The sequence below is a fragment of the Staurois parvus genome, unplaced genomic scaffold (genome assembly GCF_062004578.1).
Source record: "Staurois parvus isolate SC_StPar_1 unplaced genomic scaffold, SC_StPar_1.0 ptg000080l, whole genome shotgun sequence".
Lineage (NCBI taxonomy): Eukaryota > Metazoa > Chordata > Amphibia > Anura > Ranidae > Staurois > Staurois parvus.
Window position 1 is genome coordinate 5789272 of NW_028317876.1, and position 13194 is coordinate 5802465.

The following is a 13194-nucleotide window of genomic DNA, read 5'->3' on the forward strand; positions in this document are numbered from 1 at the left end:
CCCTAGAACTCTTGAGAAACCTATTATATAATAAACATCTTGTGCTCTCTAGCCCCTTGTCATGGTAATGTGCTACTGTGTTTCCTGCTGGAATGCTGTTAAGTTTAGCAAATGCAATTTTTGAGTACCTTTTCCTTCCCCCCTCCTTGCTTCCTACTCCAGAACGGTCGTATAAATCCTGATGAGATAGATTTAGAAAATGAGCCATGGTATAAATTCTTTTCAGAGCTGGAGTTTGGACATCCGGTAAGTGAGGTTAGATACTAATGCTTACAATAGCTGGTAGGAAAATCTAATCCTTTGAAGCTTATGGTTCATTAACTCCCACTTATGCACCATCGTGGATTAACATATGCTGTGCACCTATTTGGAGATATAAGTAAGCATCAGCCTTAACAGTTTATTGGATGAAGGTAACATGACCTTGTAGCATGATTTATGTTTAAGGAAATTGTTGATCTCCTTGGACTACCAGTAAGTTAGGGACTGACAATCAAGTTTGTCCCTTATGTCTGCATGCTGTATCCTGTCCAGCCATTTCCCCACACTGACACACAAGTTGAAAAATGCTCATTGGAAGTCGTAGTAACAACTGCAGACCTGTAGCATTTAATCATAAGCATCCTGTGTGGCCAGTGTGTTTATCCAGTATAAAAGGAAGATAGCTTTTCCTACAAACCCAAATAAATCAGAATTCTCTATCCAGCTGATTTTTGTTATTAATGAAATAAAATGAATCTACAAGCTTATGTTGATTTAGGGCTTCTTTATTTTTAACTGCTAAAGATTAGTGAAGGTTTATTCTTAATATGCAATAACCAACACCTCTCCAGGTAGTAAGAAGGAGGGCTCTTCACCTCATTTTCCGCATAGCAAGCAACAAAATGATCCCCATCCCACTGGCGTGTACATGATGTGGCAGACCAGAATTAGAACTGTGGTTTCTATTAAGACTCTTGTTAAAGTTTTAATTCACCTGGGACACCATGGGAAAGTAAAATATTGCCACACCAAGCATTAAACACACATTCACAGATATCTAAGGGTGCATTTAAGGGGTGGGATCACATATATTCAGTAACCTGCACCCCCTCCAAGTCTCTTTCTATTAGGGGCGGACTGACAACTCATGGGGCCCCCGGGGATCATGGGGCCCCTGTGTCCTTGCCCAAACTCAAAAAAGCCTATGAAAAAGGTACCAGGGGCATCTCATGGGGCCCCCTACTGACCCTGGGACCACGGGCAGTGCCCGATTTTACAAATGGTCAGTCGCCCCTGCTTTCTATGGTATAGACTGACCCCCCACCCCACGACTACCACAGAAGATTTCTAGAACATGTCCTACTTTCATATAAATATGTAAACTCTCTGAGTAACCTAAAACTTGAATAGATCATCTGTAGATTTGTAATTGGGTGCATTCTATTGTGAGGTTGAGACTAGCTGTGAGTTCCTACATATGTCACATATCAGCTAAAGAGGTAGAAGGATCATTTTACTGGTGATAAGTGCTGGGCAGTTGCAGCTTGGAGTAACTATATTAGTGATCCAACGTCCCACTGACATCATAGGAAGACCTGGGCAGGATATGATTGAATCACTGGCAGCAGAACAAAATACCACATGCAATGTTTGCTGCCCAGGGCACGGTGAAAGAGTTTCTGGGCATGTGCCCCTGGTGTCCAGGATTAAAGACGCCACTGATTTCAGTACAGAAATACTCAATTTTAGAGGCATGTGCTCAAAGTGAAATACAGTATTTTATTGTAGCTTTTTGATGAAATGTGGAAGCAAAACCAAGCAGAGGATCTTTTTTTCTGAAAACTCATTGCCAGGGCTGTAGCTGAAGGTGTGGAATACAGCTGCCTACAATATCATTAAACACACATCCACCCTAAACATTAGCCAAAGTTAGAAAGTAGTTACTGTTTGGGGGAGATTTGCAAAAATTAGAGCGTGCAAAATCTGGTGCAGCTCTGCATAGAAACCAATCAGCTTCCGGGTCAAAGCCTAATTGAATAAACTGAAGTGATAAGCTGATTGGCTACTATGCACAGCTGCATCAGATTCTGAGTGCCCCCGTTTTTAGTAAATCCCGCCCTTTGTGTATGTGACTAGACAGGTGCTCTTGTAGACGTTCTGTGAGGTCTCATTGAACACAGCCTTTCATTCTGTTTTTGTTGTCTATATCAGGGGTGGGCAACTGTGGCCCTCCAGCTGTTGGTGAACTACAAGTCCCATCATGCATCTGCCTTTGGGAGTCATGTTTGTAACTGTCAGTTTTGCAATGCCTCATGGGACTTGTAGTTCTACAACAGCTGGAGGGCCACAGTTGCCCACCCCTGGTCTATATGATTAGGCATACTACCTGGAAAAGAAAACTTAGCTTTATATAGAAAAAAGAATGTGACAGAAGCTGTCAGGAACAGCAAGATTCCGCTTTGCATGGTTCCCTGTTTCTGCGCTGAATGGGCACAAGCCCAGTAATAGTGAGTGTTTCTTTTACACAGACAACTCCTGCTCTTACCTCATTAATCTAATTGATAATTCTTGTGCTTTTCTCTAGTAATCATATTCTTGATATATAAACATTGACGAACACTATATTTTGTTTTGGGCTTTGGTTCATATGGACCATCTTACAGCCAGATAGGCAGAGTTTGGCTGAGATACAGCACATCTTGGTTTTTAGAGTAATCATTTATGTTGCTTTATAGAATTATGTACTCCCTTACAGAACTATCACTGAGCATTTTTAAATAAAGTAAATGTAAAAAATATGATCACTGCCCATTCCTATGTACGCTCTAGAGCAGCGGTCTCCAAACTGCAGCCCAAGGGCCAGATACAGCCCTTTGCTTACCTTTATCCGGCCCCTGGGGCAATAGTATTCTCACAGACACAAGTCTCTATTTCTCCCACTGACACCAACAATGAGGCACCATGCCTTTCACTGACATCAACAGTGGGGCATGTTGATGTCACACTGACACAAATAACAGGGCTCTATTCCACCTACTAACACCAAAAATGGCACACTATTCCTTCCACTGACACCAACAATAGGGCACTATTCTCCCCACTGACACTACTAAGGGTGCACTATTCCTTCCACTGACACAAACAATAGGGCACTATTCTCCCCACTGACACTACTGAGGGTGCACTATTCCTTCCACTGACACAAACAATGGGCGCTAGTCCTCACACTGGCAACATCAATGCAGCACTATTCCTCCCACTAATACCAGCAATACCAGTGGTGGGGCACTATTTCTCCTACTAACCCCAGGCACAATGTATTTTTTTTTACTCCCACTTACCACCAACCAATTTTCTACTCCCATTGGCCAAAGTCCAGCCCCCCTCCCAAGGTCTGATGGACAGTAAACTGGCCCTTTGTTTAGAAAGTTTGGAGACCCCTGCTCTAGAGCAACATTGCATAATATTTATAAACATATTAACACCACTTGAATTTGGTGTAGGATAGTGTTTTCTAACAATATCATGAAAATATTACCGTAGACAGGTGTACATTGCTACTTTCGGTATATCTGTCACAAATGCCTTTCATTGAATCTGCTTATAAATCTTGATCTACTGATCATTTTGCTGTGTAGTTTTCGGTGAAGGCAAACTCTGCTTAAGTATTTTTCCCCTCACTTTACGTTGCTCTAGTTTTGTGCCAAATTTACTAAAGTTGGTATTATCTAAGAATCAGTGGCACGTTATACAGTAATGTTATACAGTAATGCAGTTCTTTTCTATATTCTATATTACCAAAGCTGAAAAACATCATGTGTATCAGTAGATTCTCAAAATATCTTCAATAAAATGTACATTGATGAATGTTTTGATCTGAATGTTATTGGAGATTTGGCAAATTTGTGCAGTCAGCTACTGTACCTGTTTGTAAATGAGAGCTTGAAAATGGGGCCACTGCTTACAGCAGCTGCATAGGTTACAGCTGTGCTACAGTGCCATCCAGGAAAATGAAACTATAGGTAACCCCCTACTGATGGGTATGCTCCCCATACCAATGTCTGTTAACATAAAGTTTGGATGTCTTCCAAAGGTAAACACAACTTCTAACAAGAAATGATGCAGTTTATCATTTTATACTATAGAGGTGCACAGGAAAAAATGGTGCAAAATAGGGTGTTTTTTGTGTGCTGGACCTGCATGTCTTTCTTGTGTGTGTGTGAGTTGTTAGTGTGCTTTCTGTACTTGAAGCCATTAGGCCAGTTCAGTGGAAAACACGTTTGTAGAATTAGTATGTAGCCGTGTGCTTATTGTTTTGTGTGTATTGCATGGAACCATTTTACAGCTGCTCACTAACCTCTCTAATGGCTTTTCTCATTTCACTAGTCTGTTTTCTTCACTTTTTAAATCAATTTTCTGGACAAAAATAACTCTCATTCTCCATCACATTGATAACTGTCTACTATCATGATTATCCATTTCACCTCTGCGTTTTTGTTCTGTGTCTGCCACCAGCCTCCTAAAAAACAATTGGATTATATGCAAGAGAGCCCCCCTCGTGTGTCTACTGAGGTAAATGAAATCTTATTCCTTGTTTGCATGGTCTGTGTGCATAAGGTAAAATGTGTTGGATGTTGTACATTTTGTGTCTGTTGAAAAATACTTTCTTAGAATAGGAAGATATTACCACTAATTGAGAAGCATAGATGTGCAACAATAACAGTGGAATATCAACGTAGACCTATAGCCAGACTATGGACTGTCAAGTGTCTTAATATTCTTAACAAACTGTAAATCACTACTGAGCGAACTTACCTTCACATATAGTTCATGCCATAGACGTTTCCTACTCTCAGACGAATGAGCCAGGCTGTATCCACATATTCTTAACAGTAAATGGGCTTAAAAACTAAACACAGAGCAGATGTTCTGGTAAGAAGGAACAATGTAAGCTCAGAAAACAACTGCAATGCTTTGGTTGTCAAGTTTGCAAATGAATTGCTCCACAGTACCCATAGTTTCACTGGTCAGTGAGGTCTTGCTTTAAGATATATTCACTGCTTGTTAAGAATACATAAATACTAGAATGTCCCAAGACATTAGCTGTGCAGACTTAAGCCAGAGTCAGTTAACTTGACAACAACGCTGCCAATAGTTTTTTCTTTACAATATCACTGCCAATAGTTTTTCAGTTTGACAGGCGTTCTGAGGACTAGGAACACACACATTTGCATATTCTTAGTTCTCCGCTGCAAAATTAACTACTTGTTTACCAAGGCACATTTTGTAAATATCCTGGTAGTCAAGGGCTTTTAAAAAAAGCTCACAGCTGCAGAATTAATTTCCCCATCTGCTCTGCGATCAGTGAATATGGAAGCTCTTAGCTCAGAGAATTTCTGAGTTTAGAACAGAATGCTGGCTGAAATGTTTGGGAAAAAGCCAATCATGCATAGTGTTATGATTGATTGATCGACTGTCACAGAGGGCCTTGATGTCTCCATAAAGAAAACTTGTAACCTACCAATGATATCTCATAGGGGGCTTGTTAGCCCCTTGTGATAGCAATAAAGTTAAATAAATGCTAATGCCCATAGGGCCAATGTCAGAGTGTGAGCAATAATTCTAGGGCCATGATACATGAAAACTCTAAACTGAAGATACTTAAAGATTTTTAAAGCATATCTAATAGGAGAATTGGGCACCATAGTTTTTCCCCATTTCACAGACGTGTAATTTTAAGGCTTGACACGTTTGGTATCTACTGCATGCAATACCATCTTTTGCATTTTACTAAAAGAAATGTACATTAAATCGGGTTTGTGTGCACTAAAATTCATTTTAGAGTATTGTTTCCTGAAAATGTAGACTTGATAAACAGCTAAGTAAATATTACGCAGCATTAAAAATTGCAATGACCACCACTTTATTTTTCAGGGACTCTGATTTTAAAAATATGCATTCTTTCAAGTTTTAAAATGGTATTAAAGCCACAGATGTAAAACGTAACATATTGCAGCTTACCACTGTGTGGTTGCATTAGTTTTCTTTTTTAGGCTTTTTTTCCATCTGTTTTCAACTAGTGACCTGGCCAGTAACAAACCTCTTGTATGCTCCACTCTGAATAAGCAACAGAGATACCTTTGGACAGCTCCATTGTTAATCTGGGGGGAGAGGAGTGTTCAATGCACACAGATTAAAGCTTCCCATAGGTGGATCAAAATCCTGCTGAACCAGACAAATTTTGATCCATTTATCTAACGATTGACTTCCATCTAATGAGAAATATTGGAAAATATGTCCCGCTGTCAGAATACAATAAAACAGTGGGAAGGCTTCCTCCAGCTGGCTGATAAAGAAAAAATGAATAATTTATAGCTTGTCTTAAATACGATAACAAATTTAAGTCAAACTCCAGCTCATACGTTACAGTATAAGCAGTTACAGCAATCAGTTTTGTTCCTTTTTGGGTTTTACATAAATAGGTAAAAGCGGAACATTGTAAGCACTCCTGTCAGTGTTAATTCGTTTGTCTCAACACTCTAACTACTACATATGCAGGACAGCTTGTTCTGTTAAAAAACAATAGACATACTTGCCAGATCACTACATAAATATAAAGGAAAGAAAGCCTAAAAAAGAAAAGAAATGCAGCTGCCAAATGTAAGAATTGTTAAGTTGCAATATGTTTGCTTTTGGGTTTAATACCAAATCAAGTAATTTTCGAGCAATAAATGTAGATTTTAAAATAAGAGCCAGACATTAAAAACATTGCTCCGGTAGAGAAGTGGCTAATTAACATTCTTACAGCAAGAAGCATTTTCCATATAAATTATGAACTTACGCTGAGGAGTGTAGCTATTGACAGAAGCAGGAAAATAATAATTAAGAGATAACTGCTATTGAATAGATTTACAATCTTTCAGGACAGCTCTAGTCCCATCTTCAGACATGGTGCAATGACTGGTGACAACAATTTCCCCTTGCTGTCAGCAGTTTGGACAAAGTACAAAATGGCCTCATTGTTCAGACTGAACAGTTGCTGGGTAATAGTACCAGTTCACTGACTGAATATTGGCCAGGCCATGCAGTATAAATACCTAGTAAGTATAAACTAGATACATTTGTATAGCTGTAACAGGTGATAGATCTGAAAATAAATAATGAAATGCCTGGATTTTAGCCTGTGTCTTAGGATAGGAAACTGTTAGGAGAGAAAGGTACCTTTTGGATTTATAGTGTGGCATGTAATGTGGCCTGAGCTTTCAGAGAGACCCTTGATGACAGAACTTGGCAATCTTAACTGGCAAGAGTTAAAGTACAACACAATAAAAAAAACTATGAAAATACTAATACTGCTTTGTCTGGATAATGTTTATTTACAGCTGGTGCAGTGATTATGAAGAATTATAGAAAATGAAGCCAATGCTTTCTAATTTACCCTTCTATTCAATGATATTTGAACCCCAATACCAGAAAGTAACCATTTGAAATCAAGTAAGGAATGGTCATAACCCTTACCAGATTTTCTTTTTTATATATCTGTATCCCATTGAGATTTTCCTTTATTTCTGTCCCATGGCCGCAACATAAAGTGAGAGGAAATATCTCCTAAATGAGAGAAATTCCAGGTTGCCACCAGCGTCACTAGAACAAATGCTCCCGTTGGAAGATTTCCCCGTGATTCCTGCTCTGGTGACAACTCAGAATTTGCTTTCACTCCCACCTTTGGTGACATTGATCACTAGGGCAAAAAAGAGGGTAAATCTCCTGGGGACACAGACAGCAATAACAACGTGACAGTTGTCCTAATCCCGCTCCACTCTATCCAATAATAAAAAAAAAAAGTTTGGGTTTTGGTTCTACTCTGATAATCAGGGTAAAACAGGGTTTTGTGGCATCCTAACATCCACCATCTTTTTATGTTATCTTGTAAAGTGAAAACGCTTGTAAAATATGTACTCTGTTGCGAGTTTCCAAATGGTCAATCCGCCCCTGCTCTATAGAAAAATGTTGATATGAAATATCATTCACCAGTCATGTTAGCATAGTCTTATGTCTCTGCCTAGTCTTAAAGCCCACCCAACAAAATGTAAAGTCTGTTTATTACATTCTACCCCCACCCCCTAGTGAACATCAACATAATATAGCTGAAAAAAACCACCCACGGAAAAAATGAAAAATACCCTACCTCTTCTACTGCATAGAGAGTAATAAAAAAGATAGTATGACTGCACACTAGCAGTAAATTTTAGTCTAGTCAGTAAAACCAACAGTATGATACAGCATAGAATCAACACAGATGCAAATCCTTTTATGCATTTCACTTTATTCAGCACTTAGCCGTAGAATAATATAGAACGACTAAGCAGTGGATGGCATGAAACACATAAGAGGATTCATATCTGTCTTGTTCCTTATACTGTATCATGCAATTTGTTTTACTTATTGGAAAATATATCACAATTACTGCTGGTGTGCCGTCAACCCCAACCCAACCTTTTATCATTCACGGCACCCTTTGAGATTCTGAAAAACATTGTGGAATCCCAGTCTAAAGTGTGGTATACTATCAGATAAGAAGGCCCCCACCTTTCACATCAGTCACCCCCCCCTTTTCATAGGAATACCCTCAGCCCCCCCCCCCCTTCACAGTGATGGCAGGAGGCAGAGCAGGCTAAATGGAGGTGGACTCTGACCCTTTCTGAAAGCTGCTGCCCTGAATTAGCGTTATGCATTTCCTTGGTGATGACAAATGGCTGACGTGCACCATGGAAATGCTTGACATTGTGCAAAAATACCAGATGCAGTGTGAAACCCAAAATGAGGTGAGACAACACCCTGATTGAGAAACCTTGCTCTATGTGGTCAGAGGTGAGCTGGACTAGCACCTGCTTTACTATCAGGCAAAAGTGGACTAACCTTAGTGATAGCAGTTGGCCACCAAGGCAAGGGTCACAGTCCTTCTGGTGAGATTTTGGAAATAGATTTTGGAAATGTCATGTGAAGATGCTCCTGCAGAGTGCAGAAGCAGCTTCTCACAAGCTTTGGAATAATAAGCAAAGGAAGGATTGTGACATAACCCTCTGTGGAAGCTGGGTGTAATCTAAGTATTTTTTTATAACTTTTTTCCGTGGGTACCTTACATTTTTATGCAGGCTCCCCTTTAAGGTGACCACACTATCATTGTATAATCTCCTTTAGATCTAGCAACACCTACTGTATGTAGTGTGAGGACCTGCCTAATTAGATACAGATTTAATGAATTGTTCAGGTAGACCCTACCAATACATACTGTAGATGGCAATAAATTAGTCTACACATACTACTGGCTGATCTACCAACACCTATGTGATGTAATGGCCTGTCTGATTGGGTATAAAATTGAATGGATTGTTCAGCTAAGCCCTTCCGTTACATAAATGTTACATAAATATTCTACAAATACCTTTGTAGTGCAAGGGTCTGTTTGCTACGATAGGCCATTGAAAAAAAAAAGTTAGATTTGCACGATACTTGTGTGGCAGGCCTAGGCTTCACTTCCAGTGGCACTTTTCTAAACACAGGAGAACTGGTCAGAGAGGAATAAACAACTTTTATTCCTCCCAGTTAACTTTTTGTTTTTAAGAAGTTTCTGCGTTTAGGCATGTTTAGATGCATTTCCACATGAGAGTCTAATACAGTTCTGAAAGTACAGAATTCTATTTCTACTAAACACAGCTAAACTGATCACACCTTAATGCAGGTAAATGGACAGTGTGAATGGCACCATTGAAAAATAATTCCATGAACTTATTTACGTTTAGAAATGTACTCTAAACGTATATGCTGTAACCGCAGGTACGACAGTGCCAGTATGATTGATGCTCATACAATGCATGTATCTTGCTACCAAAAATTTACTATACAATTATTCATATTTTTTCCCTGAATACTGCAGGTCAAAACAGGGCAGGGAGTTTTTTTTTTCTCACAGCTTGGTAAAAAGTGGTTAATGTAGTGTAGCAAGTTCCCTTCAATGTGAATACTGCTCTATAAAACACACCATTGCCTATAGTTAGGGCTCATGTACATGGGTGTCCAAAATGAATTTACTACGCATTTATCATGTATTCTCATTGACATGTAAGGATAAATAAGGACAAAGCACCATCTGATCTCTGATATCTGATCTTGAAATGCTCGGAATACTTCTTTAGTCCTCTTATATTTAGGATGTGTTTGAAGAACAGTCTGTGTTTTGCTCCCAGCAACCAATCAACTTCTATCCTTCATTTTCAAAGCTTAACAGAGTAAGCTGAAGAGCAAAACTGACTGGTTGCCATTTTAATGTTCTTTTTTCCAAACTTGGTTTTGAAAGTCAGTAGGGTTAGCATATTCTACTGTTAACACATTTAAAAGCCAGATATGCCTTGTGTGAGGTCTTTTGTCATTTTTCTGCAGTGAAATTATATATGGAATTCTTGGGTAACACAATGAAAAAATATGCAAACGTTTACTGTGCCAGACTACCTGTATTCCATATGATGTTTCTTGCAGTATTGTAACAAGCTACATTTTTTAGATTTCCTCCTAACATTTTCTTTATCTATTGCTCACCCATAGTCAGTTTAGGAAAGAGATTTTGCAGTTGAGATATGGGAAATCAATTTTTCCAACATCCTTTCAATTCTTCAAATATGGAAACCCAAGTGGTGTGCTAGAGGATCTAAAGGTATAAAGGATCTAATTTTAAGAGCCATGTTTTGACTCCTTCCAAAAGGATGTGATCCTAGGACAGATATGGTGTGATGATCCCACTGTCGAATTGCATCTCCAGCACAAGTTGCTGAGTGTGGGATATATGGAATACAGTAAATCCAGAGTGCAATACTAGTACATTAGGAATTTATATGCATTCTCTTTGTATATCGTACATTTATAACTCTTGTGGTCCTCAGACCAGATCATCTGCTAAATCTGTAAGGGAAGTTAATGTCTCAATACTTTTTCCAATTTCAGCATATTGGGATATTTGGGGATCCTTGGGGACCAATGAATGTTTTATAAATATACTCCCGCATTTGTTGACTCTTCAAAAGCGGTGCTTTTGAATTTACCTTACCTCATATTCTAGTCATGTATTCATGTACATTTTTTTTAAATTTCAGATCTTATCTCATTTACATTTGCTTACAAGATTTTTATTGAGGTTTTGCTCAAAACAAAGTATAAGACTCATCATAGGAAAAAGAAACACAATTAAAGTTTTATAGATGATTTTGCCACATAGATTAATTCACATACTACTGGTGTTAGTCCCTGAATCTCTAGCAACATTGGAACATGGTAGTTTGTAGTGGAGCAAGTGTTAAAAGAAAAGTATGGAGTTTGAGAAAAAAAAAAAATGATACTTATCTAGGTGGATGCAGCATCGATCTGATGCAGAATCTGTCCCCTGCCAGCTCTGCACTGAGAGCTGTGCAATCAAACGCCACTGATTGCTCAGTTCTCCCTTCTGCTCTGAGTGAAGAGTAATGACTTTCAATTACCAGCTCTCTGTGCCCCTCCACTGCCCACTAAGGATGCGGGTTGTGCAGGGGGGTGGGGGGGAGGGGCTAGCTCAGACTCTCAGCGTTTCCCTAAAAGGCTGAGCCATCTGCCATTCCAGGCACTTTTACAGTCAGGATCTTTCCTGAGCCTGAAGCGACTGAGTGACTTCAGCCAATAGTGGACTTTAGCCTGATGTTGGCTGAAAAGGGGTCACAGGAGTGCAGAACGAGGTGCAGTCCTGTGATCCATAGGAGAAGCAGGGCCGAAAAAGCTTTGGTTATACTTCTCCTTTTAGTTGCCTTATTTTTCTTTGTTTTTTTAACAGGTTCACAGGTTAATCATCCTGCTTCATCAGGAAGCTGTGGACTCTAAGCTAAGACATCAAACTTTGAAAAATTCATTTATATTAACAATATCCAAACATTATACATCTTTGTAGCTCTAGTTAAATCATATTTCACTTCCAGATATTATGAATTACATTGGGATATTCCACAGCAGGGGGGCAGTAGAGACTCGGCTCCAAATGATCAGGGTATAAAAATAGTGAGAGGTAAAAACACTGGTGTATAGAGAGGAAGGAAACTGACAAATAGACTCTCCACTCTATTTAATTTTAACATGACATTTTTTACAGTGAAATATAAACTATGCATATTTCTACTTATATTTTTCATTGTTAGCACCTGAAAAGTCCCATTGTTCATTTTTAATGGTATCAATACAAGTTTAGAGATGTGGTGCAACCACTTTGAAGAGCTGGTCAACCAAATAGTCTATCATTTGGAGTCATGATAAAAGGGGCAAATTGCAGAATAAAATGTGTACTTTGTATCTATAATCACACAGGCTGTTTTAAAACTATAATTGCCAAACTGAGGGAGGAAAAGTGTTTTTTGGTTTGGGGGGGCGGGGGTAGTTTTATCATTTAAAACATAATTCTTGAAATATAATACCAAAAAAGCAAAAGCTTTATATGTAAGATTTTGGTAGATGTATGTAAACCCTAACAATAACCTCTGCTTTTTGCTTTTCTTTTGGTAAATTATATATCTGTATTAATAGTGTACAAATGCACTGTGCACTCTGCAGTCTTCTTTCAAACAGTCTGATCAGCTCTGCGTAGCCCACTTTTTTATCAGATTTTAATTAAGTTTCTATTACAGATAAAAAAAAAAGAAAACATTCAGACAAAAATCAAATTACCTCATAAAAGAACATCAGCCACAGTACGTTTGATTCATTACCATCTGTTTTATCCAAAAGTATTCAAAGATATTCTAAAATATTCAGAAATTTTCAAGAATATTCCAGAGCAAGTAATATATAGTCTGCTCCGTGACAGGCCATCCTCTTCTACTAAGAATATGCCCAACCTTAATTACAATGTAAATATTAGAATTAGAATGTGAGGCATCCATTTTTTCCATATTTTTTCAAACGTCTGAGAGATGTTGTGTTGAACATAGCCCACTGTACTGAACTGTAGAACATCTACCCCTCCAACATTGTGGAGATAAGTAGAAAGGGTGGTTTTTGCAGTTGAGCAAAATAAACTGGGCAGGGTTTGCACAATTTCTTGCATTTTCAGTCCAGAGAAAGCAATTTGTTGTCATTTAACAACAGGAAATTGAGAGCTGAGTACATTTCTGCCAAAATCAGAAGGTCTCTTTTTTCAAAAGG

At 38.7% G+C, this 13194-nt stretch overlaps 1 protein-coding gene across 8 annotated transcripts in view; it reads left to right on the top strand.

The window, feature by feature from the left end:
• Positions 1–13194, top strand: part of SORBS2 (sorbin and SH3 domain containing 2) — a 382944-nt gene that overhangs the window by 316557 nt on the left and 53193 nt on the right. For 6 of the 8 annotated variants that reach the window (XM_089669587.1, XM_089669588.1, XM_089669590.1 and 3 more), the window contains exons 15-16: positions 163–246; positions 4498–4554. The exons of the other annotated variants lie outside the window; for them this stretch is intronic. In XM_089669587.1, the coding sequence (XP_089525713.1) occupies positions 163–246; positions 4498–4554 (141 nt within the window). The remainder of the gene's footprint in view (positions 1–162; positions 247–4497; positions 4555–13194) is intronic. 8 annotated transcript variants of the gene reach the window in all.